At 38.5% G+C, this 25,025-nt stretch overlaps 1 protein-coding gene across 1 annotated transcript in view; it reads left to right on the top strand.

Moving 5' to 3' along the window:
• ANTXR2 (ANTXR cell adhesion molecule 2) overlaps window positions 1-25,025 on the top strand; it is a 178,143-nt gene that overhangs the window by 48,487 nt on the left and 104,631 nt on the right. Inside the window, exon 11 of the mRNA XM_061420583.1 lies at window positions 15,207-15,285. Coding sequence (XP_061276567.1) covers window positions 15,207-15,285 — 79 coding nt within the window. The remainder of the gene's footprint in view (window positions 1-15,206; window positions 15,286-25,025) is intronic.

The raw sequence follows: 25,025 nt of genomic DNA, 5'->3' as shown, positions 1-25,025 counted from the left end.
ACCTAAAATACACAGATAATTTTATCAGTATCTTAATATTTTCATCTGTGACTTTTCCCTCTGCTCTCTTTATTGTGCAGAAAATGACCATGAATAGTTCACATGTTCTCTTGTTCAACAGTTCAGTTCAGTTCAGTTCAGTAGCTCAGTCGTGTCCGACTCTTTGAGACCCCATGAATCACAGCACGCCAGGCCTCCCTGTCCATCACCAACTCTCGGAGTTCACTCAGACTCACGTCCATCGAGTCAGCGATGCCATCTGGCCATCTCATTCTCTGTCGTCCTCTTCTCCTCCTGCCCTCAATCCCTCCCAGCATCAGAGTCTTTTCCAGTGAGTCAACTCTTCACATGAGGTGGCCAAAGTACTGGAGTTTCAGCTTTAGCATCATTCCTTCCAAAGAAATCCCAGGGCTGATCTCCTTTAGAATGGACTGGTTGGATCTCCTTGCAGTCCAAGGGACTCTCAAGAGTCTTCTTCAACATTTAGGATAATGAATAGGATACAGTTCAGAGAGGGAGGATTATATTTTCCTTTGTGGAACGTAAGAAAATTATTTTAGCAGTTTGAAGTTGACTTGAGCACTTGAATTATGTGGGTGCTTAAATATGCAGGATATCTATTGGACATTGGTTCTGGTCAACTGAGTGAACTGGAGTGGTATCAACTTTCTATTTTAAATTGGTTATAAAGGGCTGTATAACTTACAAAAGCAAGACTATCAGAATCTTTATTCTTTCTATAAAAAAGTATTTGTTTTCTTTGTCATATAGTAATTTAGCAGTATTGGTAACGTGCTTATATCAAATTAGACTGCTTTGGGATTTAAGGCCTGTCCATTTTACATTGAGCCATCTTTACCCCAGGGGCACAGTGGGGCTCAATGTCTTTCTGAACAATACTGTCCTGTATTAACAATAGTAAATCTATTGACTTAAAGTTTGGTCTTATTTTATTGAATCTCTGACTCCATATTGATTCCCCTGATTGTTCCCCCAGTCTGCTTTCAGAGCTGTCTTCTCTATCTTAGTCATTGGCAGCTCCATCCTTTTTGTTGTTCAGGTAAAAAAAAAACTTTGAGTCATTATTGATTTCTTTGGAGAAGACTCTTGAGAGTCCCTTGGACTGCAAGGAGATCCAACCAGTCCATTCTGAAGGAGATCAGCCCTGGGATTTCTTTGGAAGGAATGATGCTAAAGCTGAAACTCCAGTACTTTGGCCACCTCATGCGAAGAGTTGACTCATTGGAAAAGACTCTGATGCTGGGAGGGATTGGGGGCAGGAGGAGAAGGGGACGACAGAGGATGAGATGGCTGGATGGCATCACTGACTCGATGGATGTGAGTCTGAGTGAACTCCGGGAGTTGGTGATGGACAGGGAGGCCTGGCGTGCTGCAATTCATGGGGTCGCAAAGAGTCAGACACGACTGAGCGACTGAACTGAACTGAACTGATGTAGGCCATCAGCAAATCTCAGCTCTGATTTCAAAATACATTCAGAATCCAGTCCTTCCCCACCACCTCCACTGATATATCCTAAACCAAGCCACTGTCAGTTCTTGGTTAGGTTATTAGCCTCTCAGATACTCTTTCTGCTTCTGTCTTTGGCAACAGAGATTCTGTTAAAACAGATCAATTTATATCACCCCTCACTTATCCTTGATAATGAGTTCTCCATTATACTGAAAGTCTAATCACTGCAGTCAGTGTTCTACAAGGTTCTACAGGATCTGGCCATTGCTGCATCTCTGACTTATCCTCTTTTGCCCCTTTGTTATGGGCACCCTGGCCTGTTTGCTCTTCATTAACCATGTGAGCTTACTCCCACTCCAGCATCTTTTACACTTGCTGTTCTCTCTGCTTAAGAGACTCCTCCCCTCTTGTCTCACTTGCTCAACTTCTTCAAGTTTTGTTTATATATAATCTTCTCAGTAAGCCCTTCCCAGTTACCCTATTTAATCATACAGTCTACTCCCTCCTTTGAGTCTAACACTCTCTGTTTCCTTTTCTTGGTTTACTTTTTCTCCAAAGCATTTGTTTGTTTGTTATTGTGTCTCCTTCCTGCTGGAATGAATTTGTTTTGTTTCTTGGTGGACATGATGCTGGACACATAATAAATTTGTGAAATATTTGTTACATGTTTCTCAAACGTTTTGATTCATTATTTATATATAGACTAAAATAGTGCATTTGGTTACTGGGTATTTTAAGTAGGAGAAAGATGGTCAGAATTCTGTTTTGGGGGTCATACCATTTAAGAGAGCAGAAAACTAAGTTGGATTTTTCATAGTAATGACTAGTAAGGTAAGACAGCTTACTTTCTTCTCCAAAGTACTTATAAAATGCAATATGCCTGTTCTGTCCAACACTGAATTCGTTTTCTGTAGAACTTGCCTTGGGGCACAGTCCCCTTTTGAATAGGCTGCCACACATACCGCTTGAATTTTTTAGTGGTTTGTAGACAAATCCTCTTCTCAGCTTGCTGGTGGGTGAAATATTAACGTCAAAAACCAGACAAATGATGGTTTCTCGTGCCTGATATTTATTATGTCTTATATGATTTTTAAACAATATCAGGCACAAGAAATCATCCTTTGTTTGGCTTTTGGATGTTACTATTTCACCTATAAGCTAGCTGAGAGTGTTTTGGAAGGAGATCTGTCTAAAATAATTTTGCTTTCCTCTTTTTTGTATCAAGTACATGATACCACTGAGGCAAAATTGGAGAAGATTTTGTTTGTTACTGTGTTGGACATTTGGCGACATCATTATGTGTTCCACTGAGTACTTTGCAAGTCATTTGGACCTTTCCTCTGCCTTGCATTTCCTTCAGATATTTTTGTAGGTGATGAGGCCTCTTATGAGATTGGATTAAAATCAACACCACTGAAACAGTTTAGCCTTGTAAGGTGACTGATGCTTTACTGTGTTTGTCTAATTAGCTTTTGGCTAAGGATTCAAACCCATTAAGTCGCTAGTTAGTCTGTGTTTCAAATAAACACATCTGGCCCAACAATGAATGAAGGTTTTTCCTGTGTGAGGGTGACAGATGTGGTGATGGTTCCCCCCGTTCTCTCACTTAAATAATTAACAACATGCTGGTGAAGTAACCCTAGACAGACAGCCTCAAAGCCAGATGCACAGTCTCAGAGCTGGAGCCACGGACATGTGCCTCATCTCATTAGAGTGCTCGCTCAGTCCCTTTCTTATCTTTATGTTACTTCCTGAAATACATTTTCTTTGAGGATGATCCCTTTAAAAATCCAGGGCTCATGAATTTTGGTTTGAAAGAGGCTTCATATGAAGATGTTTTCTTGGAGATGGGAATTAAGAATGCAGCAGGGTAGCTAGGACATAAGTTTGCATTTGGAAATTGATGTCATAGAGAATCCCGTGCATAGAGTAGCCTGGTGGGCTTACAGTCCATGGGGTTGCAACTGATGTGACTTTGCATGCATGTACAGCAGCATGTCAGGGAGAAACCAAAAGTTAAAGCTATCTGGGCAAATCTTTTCCGGGTATATCATTGCTTAGTATTGCTGGAATGGATCTTTGGAGTCCTTTCTTTGAGGGGATATCTGTGTATTACATTTCTTTGTTTGGTAGAGAATTTTACACCAAAATGCACAGATTCTTAGTCATTAAACAGAAAGAATGTAAAGGAGGTAGTTCTTTTCTATTTTTTTTTCCCATTGGACACGATTTAATTTTAAAAAATGTCCTATGGTTAAACATATTGTCTTACCTAGAAAGATGTACAGATTGGAAGGTAGTTTCTGCCAGTGGTTTATTTGTACCAAAACGTCTTAAGTAGGAAGGACTCTGTGAAGCCCTGCGGATCCCACCCTTTCGAGGGCAGTTGCCTTTCGAGTGGAATGTGCAGGTGTCACCATTCTCGCGAAACGGGCTCATTTGCTGACCCTTGTTTGGTGAGACACCAGCAATAGCACAGCTGCTCTGCACTAGTTGAGATCTCAAACCTGTAATTTGGCAAGAAGAACAGAGCAAGTTGGGTAAATATACATAAACACATTGTGAAGAAAGAAAAACAGAACAGAATGAACCAGAGCCTTATCCTACAGCTTGTTTGATAGAGATGATTTAAGGAGGCATATGGTATAGTTAAATGTGCTTTCAAAAACATTGGCCAGAATCTTCTGGCAAATATGAAATAAATATCTCAATCAGATGAAACTGATAGTATTAGTCCTCTTAAAAGGCTGTGTGGAAAGACAGTTGACAGAGTGTTTTGAGTAAGAGGAGGTGGGACATCAAGTGTATGTGGAAAATTTGAAGCAGCTGATACTGAAGGATCATGGAGATGCATGTGTGGCAGACTTGGGGTTAGAGCCTGACTTGGTGATAGAATCTTATTTTCTTCAGTGTTGTTATTTTTTTCAGTATAATTAATTTTGCCTGGAATAAAATTGATTCCATTTCCCTTTCCTGGTTTGACAAATTCTGCCTTTAGCCTAGCTTCTCACATGAACAGTTTTAATATATTTGTATGGTTAGGTGAATTTCATCTTGTCAGGTTTTTTTTTTTTTTTTTTGAGAAGGAGACTTGACACAATTTTTTAATCAGAAAAACTCTTTAAAAAGCACTCAAAAACTGAGGTGATGAATTGATCCTCAGCAGGTGACATGCTGGATGAGGCTGCTTTGCTGCACTGGTTTCCCACTTCCCCCCTTGTTCAGGGTCCAATCAGAGCCGTGCCATAGCTGCAGGGCCCCTGCTGAGCTCACGGTTGGACCGAAGACCTGAATTGTGTGACCTGTGAGCCTAGCCACCTTGGCCATGGTTGTTCTCAGTAGTGTACTGAATCACTTCAGTCGTGTTCAACTCTTTGCGACCGCGTGGACTGTAGCCCTCCAGGTGCCTCTGTCCATGGGATTCTCCAGGCAAGAATACTGGAGGGGGTTGCCATTCCCTTCTCCAGGGCATCTTCCCGACCCAGGCATTGAACCCATGTCTCCTGCATTGCAGGAGGAATCTTTACCGGCTGAGCCACCAGGGAAGCCCGTGGTTGAGTGCTTCCAAATAACAAGCTGGTTCTGAGCAAAGCCATGGCCTGAGATGAACTCCTTATAGTAGGGGACCAGCGGATGGAGCATGCCCAGAAGCATCCATAGCACTCAGGCCCCATGGCAGACATTCTAGATGTGAATGTGTCCATCAATGGGTTTCCTTTCAGTTGCCAGGACATTGGCCTGCCAGAGACACCAAGCTACAGCCTTGACAGCCTCTTGTGCTGGGGTGAATGTCTGGAGGGGAACTCAGCCACTCATTCCAAGACCACTAGGCCACAGGGTGGCCAAATGTTGTACATTTTTGTATATATGTTGTTGTTTTTAGTCACTAAGTCATGTTTGACTCTTTTGTGACCCCATGAACTGTAACCAGCCAATGTCCTCTGCCCAGGGGATTTCCAAGGCAAGAATACTGGAGTGAGTTCCCATTTCCTTAGGGGATCTTCCCAACCCAGGGATCGACCCATGTCTCCTGCATTGGCAGCCAGAGCCATAGGGAAGCCCTGTAAATGTGATAAATTCACCTAATCTGCATTGAATCTTGATCCTAAATATGATTTTCAGTTCTGGAAATTACCTTTTAAGAGAAACAATAATTAATTCACGTACATTCAGGGGTGGCTAATAGAATGTGGTCAAGTGTTAAAATGTTAAATAGGATGCAGTTAAAATACTGAAAAAGACATAATCTGGATGTGACACCTCTGCTTCCTTCAAACTTCAGGTCTGTTGTGTGAAAGATAGATTTGATTTATTCTGTATTGCTCCAAGAACAAGAGAAGAATGAAAGGTAAAGGGAGGCACATTTCAGCTCAGTATAAGGAAGAGTTCTGTAAAAATTAGAATCATTTAGTGAGTGTTTTGGTAACTAAAAGTGTTCCAGGAGGGACAGCCATGAGATGATACAGAAGATGTGGTAGTTCGGTCGCCAAGTCGTGTCCAACTCCTTCAACCCCATGGACTGTAGCCTGCCAGACTCCTCTGTCCATGGGATTCTCTAGGCAAAAATGTTGGAGTAGGTTGCCATTTCCTTCTCCAAGGGATCTTCCTGACCCAGGGATCGAACCCAGGTCTCCTGCATTGCAGGCAGATTCTTTACCAACTAAGCCTCTGGGCAAGTAAATATGTATTTAAATCCTCTTATAGATCTATTTCTAAATGTTATATTATTAAAGATTTTACTATTATTAAGACATATGACATTTTTGGATGAAAGACACTAAAAATCGAGTGATCTTTTCCAAGCATCATTTGAACACTTTTGAAAAATACACAATGCAGTTAAAAAGGGGTTATTTTCAGTGTAATACTGAAAACATTTCCAATACAACTTTAGATGTGATCCAGTACTTCTCTGATAAAGCATTTTTTTCTTCTAAAATCTAGCAGTCTTCCTGACTGCAGTGTATTTGTTTCAGTTTTATATAACTATATTGAGTATCTCAAAAAGAAATTATTTTATTTAATTATTTTATCCTTTTACCCTTTGAAGAAAATATTCTTAGATGAAACATTAATTTACATCTATATTCATAACTAGAAATTGAATCTTTATTCACAAATATGAAATTTGACTTTCAACTCATAATTTATTATGCATAAAGCTAACTTTTAAAAAACTCTTCGGAGTATTAAATAGTAGCACTTGGTTTCAAAATATCTTCAGTTGACATAATTGTAATAACTTTTTGAGTAGTTACCAGTTTAATTTTCAGTATATGCAAATTGGAGGTAAATTATTTATTTCAGCAAATGTCTTTCACAATTTTATTTAATTTTTTCATCTTTTTTAATGGATCATAAAATGGCAGTCTTTTATTGGTTATGCATAAAGTAAACAGCAAATGAATACTTTGCAAATAGGTTACTGTGGATTGTCAACCATATTTCATGGAATATGAAATTTGTCAGATCAGAGTAACCATAACATATGGCACTGAGCTGTTCTCCTGTTTTGGAATTTTCATACATCTTTAACATTAAATAAAAGCACTGTGACTGTTAGGACCTTGAATTTTATTTACTTCATTAAATATCCCAATACTATTGAATAATTTGTCATGTGGAAAACATTTAGTACATTTGAATTTAGTTTTATTGCTATTAATTTGAGAAGCAATTGACATTAAAACGCACTTCCAACAGTCTTTTTGTTAAGATGTTTAGGTTTCTTCTATCCTTCTACTTAAAAATATTCTGAGGAAAAAAAAATATTCTGAGGATGGAGCAAAGAGAAAATGAACATTTGTATACAATTCTAAACAATGTAGCACCAATTTGTAGAAAACAAAGTTGAAACAGTTGTGGGTTCTGAGCCCCACCTTCCCTTAACACCCAGAATTATCTGCATGGTGGGCCAGTCCTGTCTCAGAAAGTTCTCCCTTATCTTTCCCAACTTCGTAGTCCAGCCTCCCTGGCTGTTTCTTCTCTGATGTCACCTGTGCTTCCTCTTCTTGTGGTTCCTTGTCAGTTTTCACCATGACTGGATTCCTAACCCATAAACTCGCCTTCTCGAAGGCTTCCTTTTCGTGCTGATGAGCTCCCAATCTCCAAACAAGATCTTTCCCTTAGCTTTAAGCCAATTATTCAGGTGTCTACTATCCAGATGTCAACTCACTCACTTGTATTTCCCCTAGGCACCTTAAACCTGAAGTTCCCAAATTAAACTCATGTACTTCCATTCAGACCTATTCCTTTCATGATTCCTATTCAGGATTACCCACCTTCCTGTGCAAGACAGAAACTCTGAAGTCATCTTTAACTACTCCCTTCTTCCTCACTTCCTGCATCCTATAAATGTCCAAGTCCTTTCTATTTTTAACTCCTTAATATCTCTCAGTTTTCATTTTTGCCCTACCCCCATTGACACTATTTGACTCAATTCTACTTTGGTTTTTATTTGAAATGTACTAAGAAATTCTTAAAAAAATTTTTTTTAATTAAGATAACATTGGTTTATAATATTATATATGCTTCATGTGTGCAATGTTAACTTTTGACTTCTGTATACACTACAGCGTGTTTACCACCAGAAGCCTAGTTTCCATCCGAAGTAACTCCATTTATCCATTTCACCCCCTCTTCTCTGGGAGTCATCAGTCTGTTCTCTGTATCTATGTGCTGCTTTTGTTTTGTTTGCTTGCTTTTATATTCCACATATGAGTGAAATCATACATACTTGTTTTTCTCCATCTGATGTATTTCACTTAGTACTCTTAAGATCCATCCATGTTATCATGATAGCAAGATTCTGTCTCCTTTAGGCTAAATACTATTCCATTGTACATGTACACTGTACATCTTTAGCCATTCATCGATCAGTGGACACTTAGGTTGCTTCCATATATTGGCAATTCTAAATAATGCTGCAGTTAACATCAAGGTGCATAAATCTTTTGAGTTAGTGTTTTTGCATTCTTTAGATAAATACCCAGAAGTGGAATAACTGGATTTTATGGTAGTTCCATTCTTAACTTTTTAAAAAACCTCCATACTGTTTTTCAAAGTAGCTGCACCAATTTACATTCCTTCCAAGAGTGGAATACACTATGACTTTCTTAACTGGTCTTCTACTGTAGAAATTATTACTCTTCCAACCGTTACGATGCAACACATGTGATATTTGTAAAACACAATTATGACCAGATTTCTACCTGTCTTAGAAGTTCATAAGACTAATCCCAAACATCTAAATATAGCATCCTGGGTTCTTCATGATCCTTATCCTATTCTCCTTTTCAGCTTCAAACCATATATTCTCACTGTCATATTCTGTGTTGCTGCCATATTGAATGACTTTTTAGTTCCTTGACTATTTTGTGCCTTTCTTATCTTCTAGCTTGTCAAATAGTGCTCTGTCTTCTTAGATTCCTTTCTAATCTCGTTTCCAACTAATTCTTGATCATTCTTCAGGATTCATCATAGAGATGACTTCCTGCAGGAAACCTTTGTTGATGCCCTCATGCAAGGCTGAGTTACTTGTATTTCATACATTGTGCTCTAGTACCTTTCTGCTGGTACCTATTTTAGTTAATATCACATTCTATTGTAATTGTTTTATGTGACTTCTTTTCAGTTACATTGTAATTCTGTGTTTTACTTGTTTTTGCAGCCCTATTACCAAGCACAGCCTTGCTTGGCCTATTGTAGGTAATTTATAAATATTAGAACAATAGACGGGTTGAGCGATTGGTTGAACTTATTGGCAGACATTCAGAAACCAATTTGCAGTGTAGTTTTAAGTGTTAAGTTCAAGCACACAGTCAACACAGTTGCAATGTTGGGTTTTGTCAAGATAACATTTTGTAACAGGAAGGAAATAGCTCTGAAAATTTTCTTTAAATAAACTTGCGTGATATTATATTCTAGGCATTTTTCGAACAATTTAGCTTTCTCTATATGGAAGTAAGGGGAAGAGAAATTCTTTAAACAAAAAAGTATTGGGCAATTATCTCATTGCTGCAATATATTCTTCAGTATTATCTATGTTGCTTTTTAGCTTGGTATAAAAGTATCTTGATATTCTGAATAATTTTTTTGACAAGTAGTCTGATGTTACAGTAATGTATAGAGTATCTGCTGTGTTCTAAGCACTGTGTTGGACATTTTGAGGACATTATTTTATCAAGCTTTTTTCCCCCAAACTCTGAAGTAGGTACAAGTATCCCCATTTTACAGATTAAGGAATGCAAGATTGAGAGTATAGTGACTAGGGTTCAAACCTAGAACTCCTGATTCCCCAACATGTGGGCAGAATCTATCCTCTTTTACAATTTTATTTTATTCTTGGGACAAATAAAGATGAATTCTTGACTCACCTCTCACTGATGTGTGGAATTACATAAAAACAATGACTTTAATACATTTTTGTCCATAATTAAGTTTCTGTAACTGAGAGTATGAGTTCTACTGTTCTAAACATTACTAACCAGCAACAGAGGTTATATAGCGATCAGAATGAGAAATCCATAAATTCTAGCAGAATTACATAAAATATGACAAAACATGATATGCATATATTGGAGTCTCAGGGCAAAGAAAGGGCAAGTTAAAGGATGAGGTGGCTTTATCAATCTGTGTGCCATCAATGGAGGGGCAGAGCTTTGGACAAAGGTACCAACTCATAACAGTGCCATTCAGTTCAGTCGCTCAGTCACGTCCGACTCTTTGAGACCCCATGGACTGCAGCACTCCAGGCTTCCCTGTCCATCACCAGCTCCTGAAGCTTGCTCAAACTCATGTCCATCGAGTTGATGATGCCATCCGACCATCTCATCCTCTGTCGTCCCCTTCTCCTTCTGCCTTCAATCTTTCCCAGCATCATGGTCTTTTCCAAGAAGTCAGTTCTTCATATCAGGTGGCCAAAATATTGGAGTTTCAGCTTCAGCATCAGTCCTTCCAATGAATATTCAGGACTGATTTCCTTTAGATTTGACTGGTTTGATCAAACAGTGCCATTCAGATCCAATCTGATCAGATCAGTTGCTCAGTCGTGTCCGACTCTTTGCGACCCCATGAATCGCAGCAGGCCACGCCTCCCTGTCCATCACCAACTCCCGGAGTTCACTCAGACTCATGTCCATCGAGTCAGTGGTGCCATCCAGCCATCTCATCCTCTGTCGTCCCCTTCTCCTCCTGCCCCCAATCCCTCCCAGCATCACAGTCTTTTCCAATGAGTCAACTCTTCACATGAGGTGGCCAAAGTACTGAGTTTCAGCTTTAGCATCATTCCTTCCAAAGAAATCCCAGGGCTGATCTCCTTCAGAATGGACTGGTTGGATCTCCTTGCAGTCCAAGGGACTCTCAAGAGTCTTCTCCAACACCACAGTTCAAAAGCGTCAATTCTTCGGCCCTCAGCCTTCTTCAGAGTCCAACTCTCACATCCATACATGACCACAGGAAAAACCATAGCCTTGACTAGACGGACCTTTGTTGGCAAAGTAATGTCTCTGCTTTTGAATATGCTATCTAGGTTAGTCATAACCTTCCTTCCAAGGAGTAAGTGTCTTTTAATTTCATGGCTGCAGTCACCATCTGTAGTGATTTTGGAGCCCAGAAAAATAAAGTCTGACACTGTTTCCACTGTTTCCCCATCTATTTCCCATGAAGTGATGGGACCGGATGCCATGATCTTCGTTTTCTCAATGTTGAGCTTTAAGCCAACTTTTTCACTCTCCGCTTTCACTTTCATCAAGAGGCTTTTGAGTTCCTCTTCACTTTCTGCCATAAGGGTGGTGTCATCTGCATATCTGAGGTTATTGATATTTCTCCCAGCAATCTTGATTCCAGCTTGTGTTTCTTCCAGTCCAGCGTTTCTCATGATGTACTCTGCATATAAGTTATATAAACAGGGTGACAATATACAGCCTTGACATCCTCCTTTTCCTATTTGGAACCAGTCTGTTGTTCATGTCCAGTTCTAACTGTTGCTTCCTGACCTGCATACAGGTTTCTCAAGAGGCAGATCAGGTGGTCTGGTATTCCCATCTCTTTCAGAATTTTCCACAGTTTATTGTGATCCACACAGTGCCATTATCATACCAATAATCTCAAAGTATTTTTCTAAAGAAACAACAAAATGTAAAAGCAGAAATAACCTTTAGAGTATGTTTTTAATGCTTGCAACGTTTCTGAAAAAACTACCAGCAAATATATATCCATATAAAAATATACAGATATATTCACAAATAAGTATTTTATATAGTAACAGTTAGTTGCTCAGTCATGTCTGACTCTTTGTGACCACATGTACTATAGCCCTCCCAGGCTCCTCTGTCTATGGGATTCTCTAGGGAAGAATACTGGAGTGGGTTGCCATTTCCGTCTTCATTGTATAGTAAATGCCAATGTAATTAACCACGAGCAATAACATGAATGTTGTAAAAAGTTGGAGGAGTGACAATTTTGCCAGTGAGCAAAAATTAGATATCAGACCCTAAAGCATTTATCGAGGATTAAGGTAATGTGCAATAGAAGTGAGAGCCTTTGACTACAGAGTTAAGAGAAGTCCAGTTTTGGGCAGGTTACCTTTTTAAGCTTTACGTTCCTTATTTGGAAAATGCAGATAATGGTACAGCCTCCCTCAGTGGATTGTTGTGAGAATTAAATGAGAAGATGAGTTAATGCATTGGGTTTGACAGCTTATGGTGAACAATGTCAGATTCACAATCTCTGAAGATTTAGCTTCGGGGCCAGGGACGAGGCTTGATCACTCAAGAGCTTTTGTATAGCAGAGTTTTATTAAAGTATAAAAAGGTACTTAGAAAGCTTCTGACATATACATCGGAAGGGGGATGGAGAGTGCCCCCCTTGCTAGTCTAATGGAGGTCTTACATACTTTTACCAGACCCACTCCCACAACATAGATCTTGACCCACTTCCACAGCATACATCTAAAGATAACAAGATTAGTCAGAAGGTCCTTGTTAAAAGGGAGAAGCATGTCGCTGAGCAAGATACATCCTTAGTAATTATTGTTATATAATCCTTAGTACAGAGCTTAAGGGAAAACATACCCTTGAGCCATTAACTCTGGGCTTAAAGAAAAAAACATTTTATGTGACTAAGATGAAGGAATGTAGAAAAAACCGATTTGTCCTCTTCTCCTCCTGGAGAACTCCAGACCCCTTTCTCCTCCCCAATGGCTTTGGACCCCTTTCTCCTCCTTGAGGGCCCCAGACTCCTTATCAACCTACCTAAGAATTAACTCTCTCAGGTTCATAGTAAGGAATTGACAAATGCCATCATTATTAATATTGTTGTTAATGGTAATAGTTTGATAATGCTACTACTGCTCTCAGGAAGGGGAAGGTTATATTGTTTCAGATGAATCCATGTGTCCAAAGAATCATCAGGTGGATTTCCATGTCTGTGGAGACTTAACTCAGTTTTATTTCACCAACCACATGATACTGGACAGATTTTAGGAATAATATGCAATTGTTTTGGTTGCCTACAAGAGCTCATCAGCATGCTATGGGGAACTATAGAAAAGAGTGAACTTTGTTGTAAAAATATCTTCTGTTTTTATTCCATTTGGATAATCATTAAATGTTTTGAATGTTCCCTTTGTTAATTAGAGAACTGGTTCATGTCTGGTGAGTTCTACCTGCCAGATTATGAACAATTTATGTCAATGTCTACTGAGCCCTTCAAAGTTGAATCAATAAGATTATCTGCAACAATCATGCAGTGTTATGACTCAAATAAATCTTGCCCAAAACCAAAACCATGCCTTCTGTGTCATATGCTTTCTGGTGCGTGCTTTAGAGTGGAGGAATTAAGATCTAGGAAACATTATTTTTGGATTCAACTATGCTTAGTCTTCAAAAAAGCAAAACAAAACAAGGCACTCAATTCTGCAGAATAAGCAAGTAATTTTAAATTTACCTTCTTAAATAAGCCACTTCTCATTCTGTGTTGGAAGTTCATAGAAGTTCAGTAAAATTGACATATACACCCTAAGTTCTTGCTTGTTTCTGGATTTAGTTAAACATATTTTTAAAAACAAAATGTTTTGAAGGGAATAATTTACAGGGAATATTTTTAATAGGAGTTATCCTGAATTTTGAAGAAGAGTTTAGCTAGAAGTTTACTAGTTTTATCTTTCCTGGAGACTCTAGCACTGTAAAAACCCAAGCTACATATCACATTGAGAGAATAATAAAAAAGAAAAACACAATAAGAACTTTCATTTCTTCAAGCCTCAGTGGTATTATGGAAAGAACTCGAAATTTGTAAGAATCCTGTCTTTACCACTTTGGACAAGGTAATTAGCATTTTGGGGCCTTATGTTCCTCAGCTATAAAACTGTGAAACTCCTTACTTTAAGAGTTATAAGAATTAAATGAGATAATATCATAAAATGCCCAGGATAGCATCTGGCAGGAACTGAATAATATTTGTCATCTCTGCCATCATTATTGGAAATCTTACCAGTGGCTTGAGATTGCTTCTGTTTTATTCTAACTGTCTATAACTAATAGTGTTTGACACACAATTCAAGGCCTAGAGTAGAACTCTAATAAATTTAATAAGATTCTACTAATCCAGAGTAATTAAGGCAAAGTTTCTGGCTCTTAATTCTTGGACTTTATAATATTTTGTGAACACTGGGGCATGGTGTGGTATAGAAGCTAGATTAACAAAATGTTGCCTGTTTCACTTTAGTGAATGGATAGCTTTGTTTTCTTGGTATATTGATTATTATAGGTAATATACTTTGTAAACTCTTTTGGAAAAGAGCTGTTTCCTTTAAAAATCTCCTTGTCACTATTCCCCCTTTGATATCTTCTGTGGTGGTTTAGTCGCTAAGTCCTGTCTGGCTCTTGCGAACCCATGGACTTTAACCCACCAGGTTTCTTTGTCCATGGGATTTCTCAGACAAGAATACAGGAGTGGGTTGCCATTTTCTTAAAGCTATGAAAAAAAAATTACCAACTGATCCCAATTAATGAATTACTATAATAAAACCTGAATTAATGAAATTTTAATTATTTTTAATTATAATTTGAAATCATATTTTCAAAATGAGAGCTGTATTTTAATTATAGTAGTTCTCAGTAATGGACAAAAATTATTCTCTCTTTTCTCTGCCTTTTTCAGGATATGTTAAAATCTTGGGTATTTACAACAAATGCCTACGATATTTACATGTATTATTTTTTTCCATTCAGCTTATCTCTGTCTTTCATTATCACTTTCTCTGTATTTTATCTTTGAATGGTTGGTTATTTTTATATTCTTAAACAAAGATCTTATAATAATTGTAATATCTACAGACAGGGAAAAGTGAAATGGGATGGAACGATTTTTCTCCTTTTTAAAAAGATTTTTGTGAACCTGAAAAATCTCAGCATTTTTCTGCATTAAGGAATTCTTCTAAATTAAATTTTTGTCCGAAAGATAGCATTTTTAAACTAAAAGGACGACTATAGGAATTTTTCATGTTTCTATTTACATTAGTGCCTCTTTTGGAAACAATTGAATCACTTAAGGAATTTGCCTCTAGCTACTGAGTAAGGGCTGGAACTAAGAAAGAAAAAAGCTAACTGAACAGACACTTGACTTTTAAAGTAGACTTTCTGGTTACTTTTGAATTATTTAAAGAAAGAAAAATCTCCCACAAAGCTCTACTTTTTAATTCATTGTTAATTATTGTTTCTTCATTTTCTTTCAGAACTCTTCATGTTTCAGTGAGTTTTAATGAAGGAAAGTCTGTCATCTCAAGTTCACTAATAGTCACAGCCACGGAATGTGTAAGTCACAGTTTGCATAACGTTACCTTTTAAAAATAACTCTACGCAGAAATAATTTATGGTCTTTCGGTGTCGCTGCACACTACAGTGAAGTACAGGGTGACACTGAGGACCGTCTCGAGGAAACACTTGCACTTGTAGACTGTTCTGCATTTTCCTTTAGTTTCATTTTAAAAGGGATTTTAAGCGAGTATAGGTTGTGTTTTGATGTTTATAAAATTGGAAAGTCATATCAGAATAAGGTAGGAGAATGATTTCCAAATGAAGCTATTTTTTTTATTAAAACAATAACTATAAAGAAAGTAATGTCTTCTCTTAATGAAGGTTGCATTGTAGTATCTAAGACATTTATCATGGTTTTGAAATTATTAGTGCATCTTAATAAGTGAGCTTATTATTTTGTCCATTTTAATGTTGGTATTTGTGCATGAGTAAGGAATTTGATTTTGAAAGCTTGATAATATCTTGGCTTAAAACTATATTGAAGTTATAATTTAATTGAGGTGATAGGTTTGTATCATAGATCATAGTGGACCTAAAATGCAGTATTTTTAGATGTAAACTCCATTGATAAGACAATGTTTTCCTTAATTTTGGGGGTTTAAGTCTTGATATTAGATTGTTAAACATGAAAACACAAAGCATTAAAAGGAACTGATAACATGGCTATTAGTCTTATGATTGAGTTTTCTTTGTAAAAAATAAATAAATCAGAGCAAAAAAAAAAAAAAAAATTCCTGCCCTTCAAAAGACCAAAATCCCAAACCTAAACATTGTCCCACATCTCATGATTTCATGAGATGGTTTTACATTTTGATCTTTTACTTTGAGAGACATCCTTCCTCCATAAAAAAAAAAAAAAAAAGGCAACTCAATATTATCTGTATAGAGATAGTTTATTTCTTCTTGTAAGAAAACATTGCAGGGAAAACAGCATCCATATGGACTCTTGGGTCATTATTGAATTCCCTGGATACCTCTTTTTCAACACTTGTTTTCATTTTTTTATTTTAAAAATAGCTAGGCCCTCCCTACCCCAACCCCAGCCTTTTCATCTTCAATTCATGTTGCAATTTGTAGATTTTGTGGATGTTGCAGTTTGTATATTTTCTGGTCCCTCAGGATGTGGTTGAGATTACAAACATTTGTGGTTTATGGTTTCTCAGTGTTCCCTCACTGAAATGGCATTCTTTCTCCATCCCTCCTATTCTGTACCTCTAGCTGTTTGTGTTTTGTTTTGTTTTGTTTTTTACCTCTCTTCCACTCAAGTGTGGTTATAGGATCTTTATCTGGATCTTATAACCATACACAGTTTCCATGTACAGGGATGCTGAAGTTATATTACCCGTTTGTAATTTATAGGTTGTATATTTCCTAGAAAGAGGAAGTCTTTCTAGGTCTTGCTTGTTTTCAGGAGAGTCAAGATCATGGCATCTGGTCCCATCACTTCATGGCAAATAGATGGGGAAAGAGTGGAAACAGTGATAGACTCTATTTTTTTAGGTTCCAAAATCACTGCAGATGGTGACTGCAGTCATGAAATTAAAAGACACTTGCTCCTTGGAAGAAAAGTTATGACTAACCTAGACAGCATATTCAAAAGCAGAGACATTACTTTGCCAACCAATGTCTGTCTAGTCAAGGCTATGGTTTTTCAAGTAGTCATGTATGGATGTGAAAGTTGGACTATAAAGAAAGATGAGCGCTGAAGAATTGATGCTTTTGAACTGTGGTGTTGGAGAAGACTCTTGAGAGTCCCTGGAGATCCAACCAGTCCATCCTAAAGGAAATCAGTCCTGAACATTCACTGGAAGGATTGATGCTGAAGCTGAAACTCCAATACTTTGGCCACCTGATGTGAAGAACTGACTCATTGGAAAAGACCCTGATTCTGGGGAAGATTGAAGGTGGGAGGAGAAGGGGACAACAGAGGATGAGATGGTTGGATGGCATCACCGACTCAATGGAGATGAATTTGAGTAAACTCCAGGAATTGGTGATGGACAGGGAGGCCTGGTGTGCTGCAGTCCATGGGGTCGCAAAGAGCTGGACATGACTGAGCGACTGAACTGAATGTGACTAGAGGTAGTTTAACAGTAAGGTTATTTCAGAAAAAAGGGACATTAGTTGTATCAAAGATGGAGAGAGAGTGTGGGGACATGTTGTAATATTAAACAAGGGATCTCAGTCATTTCCAATGAGAAGAGATTTGAGGGAAAACTTGAGGAAGGTGAGGGAGTAAGCCCTGAAGACCATGTAAGGGAACAGTGTTTATGTGGAGGGAGCAGCTAAAACAGAGCCTAAGGTGGGACTGTACCTGGCTGGCTTAAAGAGGAACAGGCAGCCAATGTGTAGGGTAAAGGCAGCTAGGGGAGGAGGAGGATTGAGATGAGTAGAGGAGAGTAGAGGGAGGGGAGAGATCATAGTGGGTTTTATAAGTCATTGTAAGGACTTGAGTTTCTCTTCTAAATGAAACAGGGAGCCATTGGAAGGTGACATGGTTGTTGTTGTTCAATGCCAAGTCTTTCTGAGTCTTTGTGACCCCATGGACTACAGCATGGCAGGCTACCCCATTCCTCACCATCTGCCCAAGTTTATGTCCATTGAATCAGTGATACCATCCAACCATCTCATCCTCTGTCTCCATCTTCTCCTTCTGCCTTCCATCTTTCCCAGCATCAGGTTCTTCTCCAGTGAATCGGGTGTTTACATCAGGTGGCCAGAGTATTGGAACTTCAGCTTCAATGTCAGTCCTTTCAAAGAATATTCAGGATTGATTTCCTTTAGGACTGACTGATTTGATCTTGCTGTCCAAGGGGCTCTCAAGAGTATTCTCCAGCATCACAGTTCAAAAGCATCAATTCTTTGGAACTCTGCCTTCTTTATGATCCAACTCTCACATCTGTACATGCCTACTGGAAAGACCATAGCTTTGATTATATGGACCTTTGTTGTCAAAGTGATGTCTTTGCTTTTTAATACATTCAGTTTGCATAGCTTGCCTTCTAAGAAGTAATTGTCTTCTAATTTCATGGCTACAGTCACCATCCGCAGTGATGACATTGTATGACAGTGTTTTAAAAGGATTATTACCTACCAGGGTTCTTGGCCTCCTTCATCAATAGAAATTGATCAGGGGCTAGACAAGAAATTCAGGCAAGATTTTACTGGGGCCCTTGTTGTAGCAAGGGAGAATGAGAACACACAAGAAGTTCCTCTGCTTTCCTGCTTGCTGGGCAGGGAGTTTGTCCCTTTTATGGGGTGAGGGTAGTGGTGTGTCCAGGGCTTGGGCCAGTGGGGTGGCTTAGGTGGTTGCCCACCCCTTAGGTGGTGTTGTGTGCAGCAGGCTTGGGCAATACCCTGCTTTTGTTCCAACTCTTCAGAAGTGGCAGTTCGGGTTTTTGGTATCTTTGTATCTTTTGTCCAAAATTTGCCCTAACTGTGCATGCATACATGTATTTTTAGTCCCTTACAGTTTCTTTGTATTTTGTTGTTGGAGGAGAGGCTTGCTGCTGCTGCTAAGTCGATTCAGTCGTGTCCGACTCTGTGTGACCCCATAGACGGCAGCCCATCAGGCTCCCCCATCCCTGGGATTCTCCAGGCAAGAACACTGGAGTGGGTTGCCATTTCCTTCTCCAATGCACGAAAGTGAAAAGTGAAAGTGAAGTCGCTCAGTCATGCCTGACTCTTATCGAGCTCATGGACTGCAGCCCACCAGGCTCCTCCGTCCATGGGATTTTCCAGGCAAGAGTACTGGAGTGGGGCGCCACTGCCTTCTCCGGAGGAGAGGCTTAGGTATGAGCATTGCAGTACTGTGCAGCAGAGGGTCTTGGGATCCATGTCTGTCTCAGGATCATTCTGGTTGGAGTAAAAACAGTGGAAGGAAAGCTTGAAAATAGAACATTTAGATCAGATTATCAACAACCTGGAAAAAAAAGAGGTTAGAGTTCATCCTACAAGTCTGTGATTCCTCAGCTTTAGTACACAGAGCTGTCATATTAAAAATGAATGAAGGAAAGAAAATCTGTGTTCATGAGAGGTTGAGCTTAACTCTGTGGAGACAAAGTTTAGAGAGTTTTTTCTTTCCAGTTTTATTTATATAATTGACATATAGCACTGTATAAGTTTAAGATGTACAACATAACTATTTACTTACATAACCATGAGATGATTCTTTTTTTCCTCATTAGATTTAGTCATTATTTTTATTCAAGCTCAAATATGTCTGGTTTTGTTGTTACTAAGTCATGTCCGACTCTTTGCAACCCCACGGACTGCAGCACGCCAGCCTCCCCTGTCCTTCACTCTCTCCTGGAGTTTGCTCATATTCATGTCCATTGAGTCAGTAATGCTATCTAACCATCTCATCCTCTGCTGCCCTCTTCTCCTTGTGGATGGTAGTAATATTACCATTTTATCGATATGGAAAGTGAGACTGGAGCTGATGAGAAAGGACCAGTGGATGTGTGCATTACATCTCTATTCAGAATAGAAGAGGACAGTGGGTAATACTATGATATAATAAATAGTGGGCATTGTATTTATGTGATACCTAGCCTTTCAGGCATATTTGGATATGATAATTAGGGAATGTTTTGAAATATTCAGATATTGGTAATTAGGTTAGTAATCTTATTCATTCTAGGATGATGTTTTTGGCTCTTCATAGGCATTTGAAAGTCACACCAAATAAAATACCATTGCCTTAGCAGTTGATTAATCCTTGTGGAAATCCCACAAATAAAGAATCCCCTCTGTTCTCCAGGAGCATCTGGGCTCAGTCCTACTAAGGCACTTATGTCACTGGTCTGTAATTTCCTGTTTACTTCTCTGCCTCTCTGCAGTCTGGGGCTTGCTCACTGCCTCCCTTTTGGTGCCTGGTGCTCACACAAGGCAGGTGCTCCAAATTCTTTGTTAAAGGAATGAATGACAGTACCTATATATTTGAAGTGGGGATACTAAGGTTTAGATTTAAGAGATTTAAGTTTAGGGTCTGAGGAGGGCTTAGACTTAGGCTGTCTGTTCTCTCTCTCTCTCTTTTTTTTTAATTTTGGCCATGAACAGGCAGCATGTAGGATTTTAGTTCCCTGACTAGGGATCAAACCCATGTCCCCTGCTTTGGAAGCACAGAGTCTTAACTACTGGACAGCCAGGGAAGCCCTCAGGGGGTCCATTCTCTTCATTTGTCTCAGAAGGTCTCTTAAATGTGTCTCTGTTTATAAAAATGCAGTGAGAGATATTTGTTCTCCCCTTTGGAACCACTGCTGTTCTGATTCTTTTAGAATAATATACTAAGAATGTATTTTCTGAGCAAGAGATACGTTCCAGACACTGCTAAGCCTTGCACATGTGCTCAGCACTTTATGATGTAATTCTCACCACTGAAGAGAAGGCTGTTATTATGATCTTAATTTTACAGATGAGAAAACTTAGGAACACAGAGAGCCACCTCCAATCTTTAGTGCCTGTCTATGCAAACACAGTAGAAGGTGCTTCCTCTCGTAAGTTGGATCTAACTCTCAGTAGAGTACACACAGCTTAATGCGCAGAATATTAAATGATTTCAGCCTTCACCGCCCCCAAGAAAGGGGAGACTGGGAGCCTGGAGAGTCTGGAGGTTAAATTATTTGCTCAGTTTCAGAGCAGTAAATGAAATCATCACTTATTTTATGACTGTTTTTTTTCTTTCCCAAGCTCTCAACTCATGGAAATGGAGTTGTGGAGATCTAGTTCCCCTTTTCTGTTTCTGTTTTATTCTAATGTGGTTGTTGTGATTAATTATTTTCTAGATAAATTGCAACATGCTAGTCACAAAGTTTTGAAATTTTTGAGTGATTCATCTTTTCTTGTAGTTATTTTGCAAGTACAGTAGTAACTCTGATTTGTTTTTATACTTCTTTAATGACTAGAAGTTCACTAGAAGTTCACATCTGTTTGGCAGAGTACAGTTTTTCATTGTTACCCTATAGCTTGCTTTGAATAAAGAAAAGGAAGTTAGATGCAGGTAAAGTTCGAAGACTGAATGCATCCAGGACAACTAGAAAATATATTCCTTTTACCCCCAAATCAAGCTCAGGGTTCTGTCCCCAACTGAAACTTTAAAAAGTTTTGGCTTCACAGCCTTGACCAACACCTGAGTTAGTTAGTTAGTGTTAGTCGCTCAGTTGTGTTCAACTCTTTTTGACCCTATGGACTGTGGCCAGCCAGGCTCCTCTCTTCATGGAATTCTCCAGGCAACGATACTGGAGTGGATTGCCATTCATTTCTGCAGGGGATCTTCCCAACTCAGGGATCAAACCTGGGTCTCCTGCACTGCAAACTGATTTCTTACCATCTGAGCCACCAGGGAAGCCCCAAGGTACTGTCTCTAATTGGTCTCCTTGGCTAACTTGTCTTTATAGACATCTGAAAATGCTACTTGTTCAGAACTATAGTTAGGAAGAATTGATCCAACAGATGGCTACTTGGAAGGTCGTCCAACAAATTTGTTAGGTATTAACCCAAACAACCCAACAATCCAATTCTCTGTGTAATAAAGAGGATTCCTGCTTTCCAGAAATTTGTGTTTCATTAGTTTCTTCAGTTGCTTCAGGTTCCCTCAGATTCTGTTTTCCAGCCAAAAGTTGTCTTTTCTTGTGCTTGCAAGAAGCCACTCGTTAGACCCGCACTTCTTCCCGGGCTTTCTTATACTTCCCCAGGAGGTCCTCTGAGAACCCCAGTGCAGGCTAGTTCCCTTCTTTGCCCCGTTTCTATGGTACCATCTTTCCATCCTCCTCACATTTTTGATTGTGTGTTCAAGGGTTGTCCCTCTAACTAATCTGTGGTCTTCATGAAGACTTGCACAACATAGCTTTGGCAGCTTTTTAACTCTCTACTGTTTAAAGAGTATCACACCTAAACAGAAGTGAGAGGCTTTTAGTTTCTCCCTATGATACAGATCTCTGTGTAATCAGATCTGGTTTCATCTGACTTTGAAGTTTGCACTTTGCAGCACAGTGTCTGCTTATAGAACTGAAGTCTATGTGTTTGGCCTTTTTTCTTAATTTGTTTATAAAGTTATCTGAATTATGAAATATTTCCCTTTCATTGCTGAGGTCTTTCATGTTCTGATAATGGCTCTGGCAAATCAAAACAAAGGAACTGTGGAAGCCTGGATTTGTATCCAGTTAACTGAGCTAATGTCTGGGACTGGGGCATCCAGGGAAGTGTTTATGGCAAGTTCCAGTTGCATTCAATTCTTTGTTTACTGTGACCTGTTCTCCACCATGCTTAACTTAAATATGATCAAGAGTAAGTCTGTAGGTCTGTGGAAAGTGTATATTTTCATAGTTTTCTTGTATACTAATCTTCAGAATCAGTTGAGATGATAATATTATTGTACAAAATGATATTTACATCTGGATGTGCACAGTGTTTTGTGAGTATTCCTCACAGGGACATTTTTGAAAGAAAATGCAAGAATTTTGACTGCCTGTCATGGCTAGCCCATCTACTTTATATTCTGTCAGTATGATTTTCTGAATTTCCTGCTCATGACACATTTGTAGGAAGAAGAAAAAAAAAAAACACTAACCACTAAACTTGTAGCATATTCACACCCTCTAGTTTCGTGTCTTTATTTCTGAACATAGGATTTGAATTCTAAGAAAAGGGGAAAACAAATGTTCATAGTACCCTTTTGGAATTTGTGAGCAGAGCCAAATGGTGAGCCATTTCCATGGACACTGTGGCTCGATCCTCCTGTGGGAAAGGTCTGGGGGGAACGTTGTGTTCACTCCATACATGAACAGTCACAGATCAGGGGTGTCTTATGTAAGAGCTTAAAGGTGGGATCATGAATTTAACACATTTGACAACATTTCTCCCATAGAATATCATAGTTTTCTATGTATTCCGTTGACATTCTTTTCCTGTTGTATTCTTGTTTGATTTCAGAGCTTAGTGTAATCATTGCATGATTTGTTCATGAATGTTTGGAATTCCATGTAGAAAGATGCCCTTTGAGTGCTTTCATAAGAATCCTGATGTGTGCTCTGAGTTACTTCCTTTGGTTTTGAGGACACAGAACTTAGATAATTACCTGAACATTTTCTATAATGTATTTATCTTCTCTCTCTCACTGATACACACACATATACACACACAAATTTCTATCTGCAAGACACTGACTTATATGTTTAGGCTACATCAATAAATACATTTTGAGTTTACACTTTAATTATATTAAACTGTAATGAAGAAGTTGCTAGATGACTGCATGTCTTTTCATTTCTTAAAATTAATGTTTTATGGTAAATACCATGTAGTAGCATTTTCAAGTGCCTTAAGAGTGGGCTAATAGTAAATAATAGAGCTTTATGAAGATTGTATGTGTGTGTGAAGTTTCTGTACTTATTTTTGTTGTCTTCTGAAAATAGATTACAGGACAGGGCAAAGATTCTAGGTAATATTTTGGTGCTGTCTGTTTTGGTTAACTTGCAACCTTCACTTTCACTTTTCACTTTCATGCATTGGAGAAGGAAATGGCAACCCACTCCAGTGTTCTTGCCTGGAGAATCCCAGGGACAGGGGAGCCTGGTGGGCTGCTGTCTATGGGGTTGCACAGAGTCGGACACAACTGAAGCGACTTAGCAGCAGCAGCAGCAACATGAGTTATATAAATAGCTTGTATGGTTATTCCCTCTTATATCCAGATGCAAAATTAGAAAGCAAAGGATGGCTTTCATTATTCATGTATATACTTGATTGTTAATCTTCTAAAATTTCTGAAGTCAGTGCATGTTTTATGGTCTATGTTGCCCTGAGAATTATTTTAAAAGTTATTTTTAGTGGATTTATTAAAATTGAAACACAGTTAATAATCAATGTTTTTGAAAACTGATTTGTTTGGAGATAGTTTCCAAGTCACTGTATGGTAATCTCTCTTTTTTTTTTACACTGTGATATACTAACAGATGATACAGGGAAACTATGACTCACATTTCAAGATTTTTCTGATAAGCTGTACAAAGAATAGTTTGCTAACGCTCCTTAAACTAATACTTTTGAAACCTACCTTCTCTTCTTCAGTTATTTACAAATAACTATCTACATAAAGAGGCTTCTCTGGTGGCTCAGTGGTAAAGAACCCACCTAGCAATGCAGGAGACCTAAGTTTAATCCCTAGGTCAGGAATATCCCCTGGAGTAGGAAATGGCAACCCATTCCAGTATTCTTTTGCCTGGAAACTTCCATGGAGAGAGGAGCCTGGAAGACTACACTCTATGGGGTTGCAAAGAATCAGACACGACTGAGGGAGTGAGCAGTCAAGCATGTCTACATAAAAATCATTATCTCTTTGTGCATAAGTTATTATGCATTACAATTCAAATTCCATCATAGAATGTTCTAATTACTAAGAAAAATTGTTACTTCAACATCCAAAAGTCTTTTAGCTTTTTGATCAATCCTAACATTTCCCCCAGTGGATACTGGGGGATCCTAGTTCTTTAGGATATTGATAATGTTATGAGAAAAAAATTGATTTGTGCTGATGTAAGTTGGACTTTTTTTTTCCTACTACAAAACCATTCAGAGCTTTAAAAATATGTTAATGTGCACAGTGCTTTTCTAAGGGAGATATCCTGGTTATCACTTTGCCACAAATAATTTCATGCTTTGGGAACAACTGACTTTATTATTGTATAGATTAGAAAACAGAGTCTCCTAAGAATTAAACAGCTTGCTTAAAATTAGACATC

Source organism: Bos javanicus, chromosome 6 (assembly GCF_032452875.1).
Source record: "Bos javanicus breed banteng chromosome 6, ARS-OSU_banteng_1.0, whole genome shotgun sequence".
Taxonomy (NCBI): Eukaryota; Metazoa; Chordata; class Mammalia; order Artiodactyla; family Bovidae; genus Bos; species Bos javanicus.
This window is presented reverse-complemented; position numbering and strand designations above follow the sequence as displayed.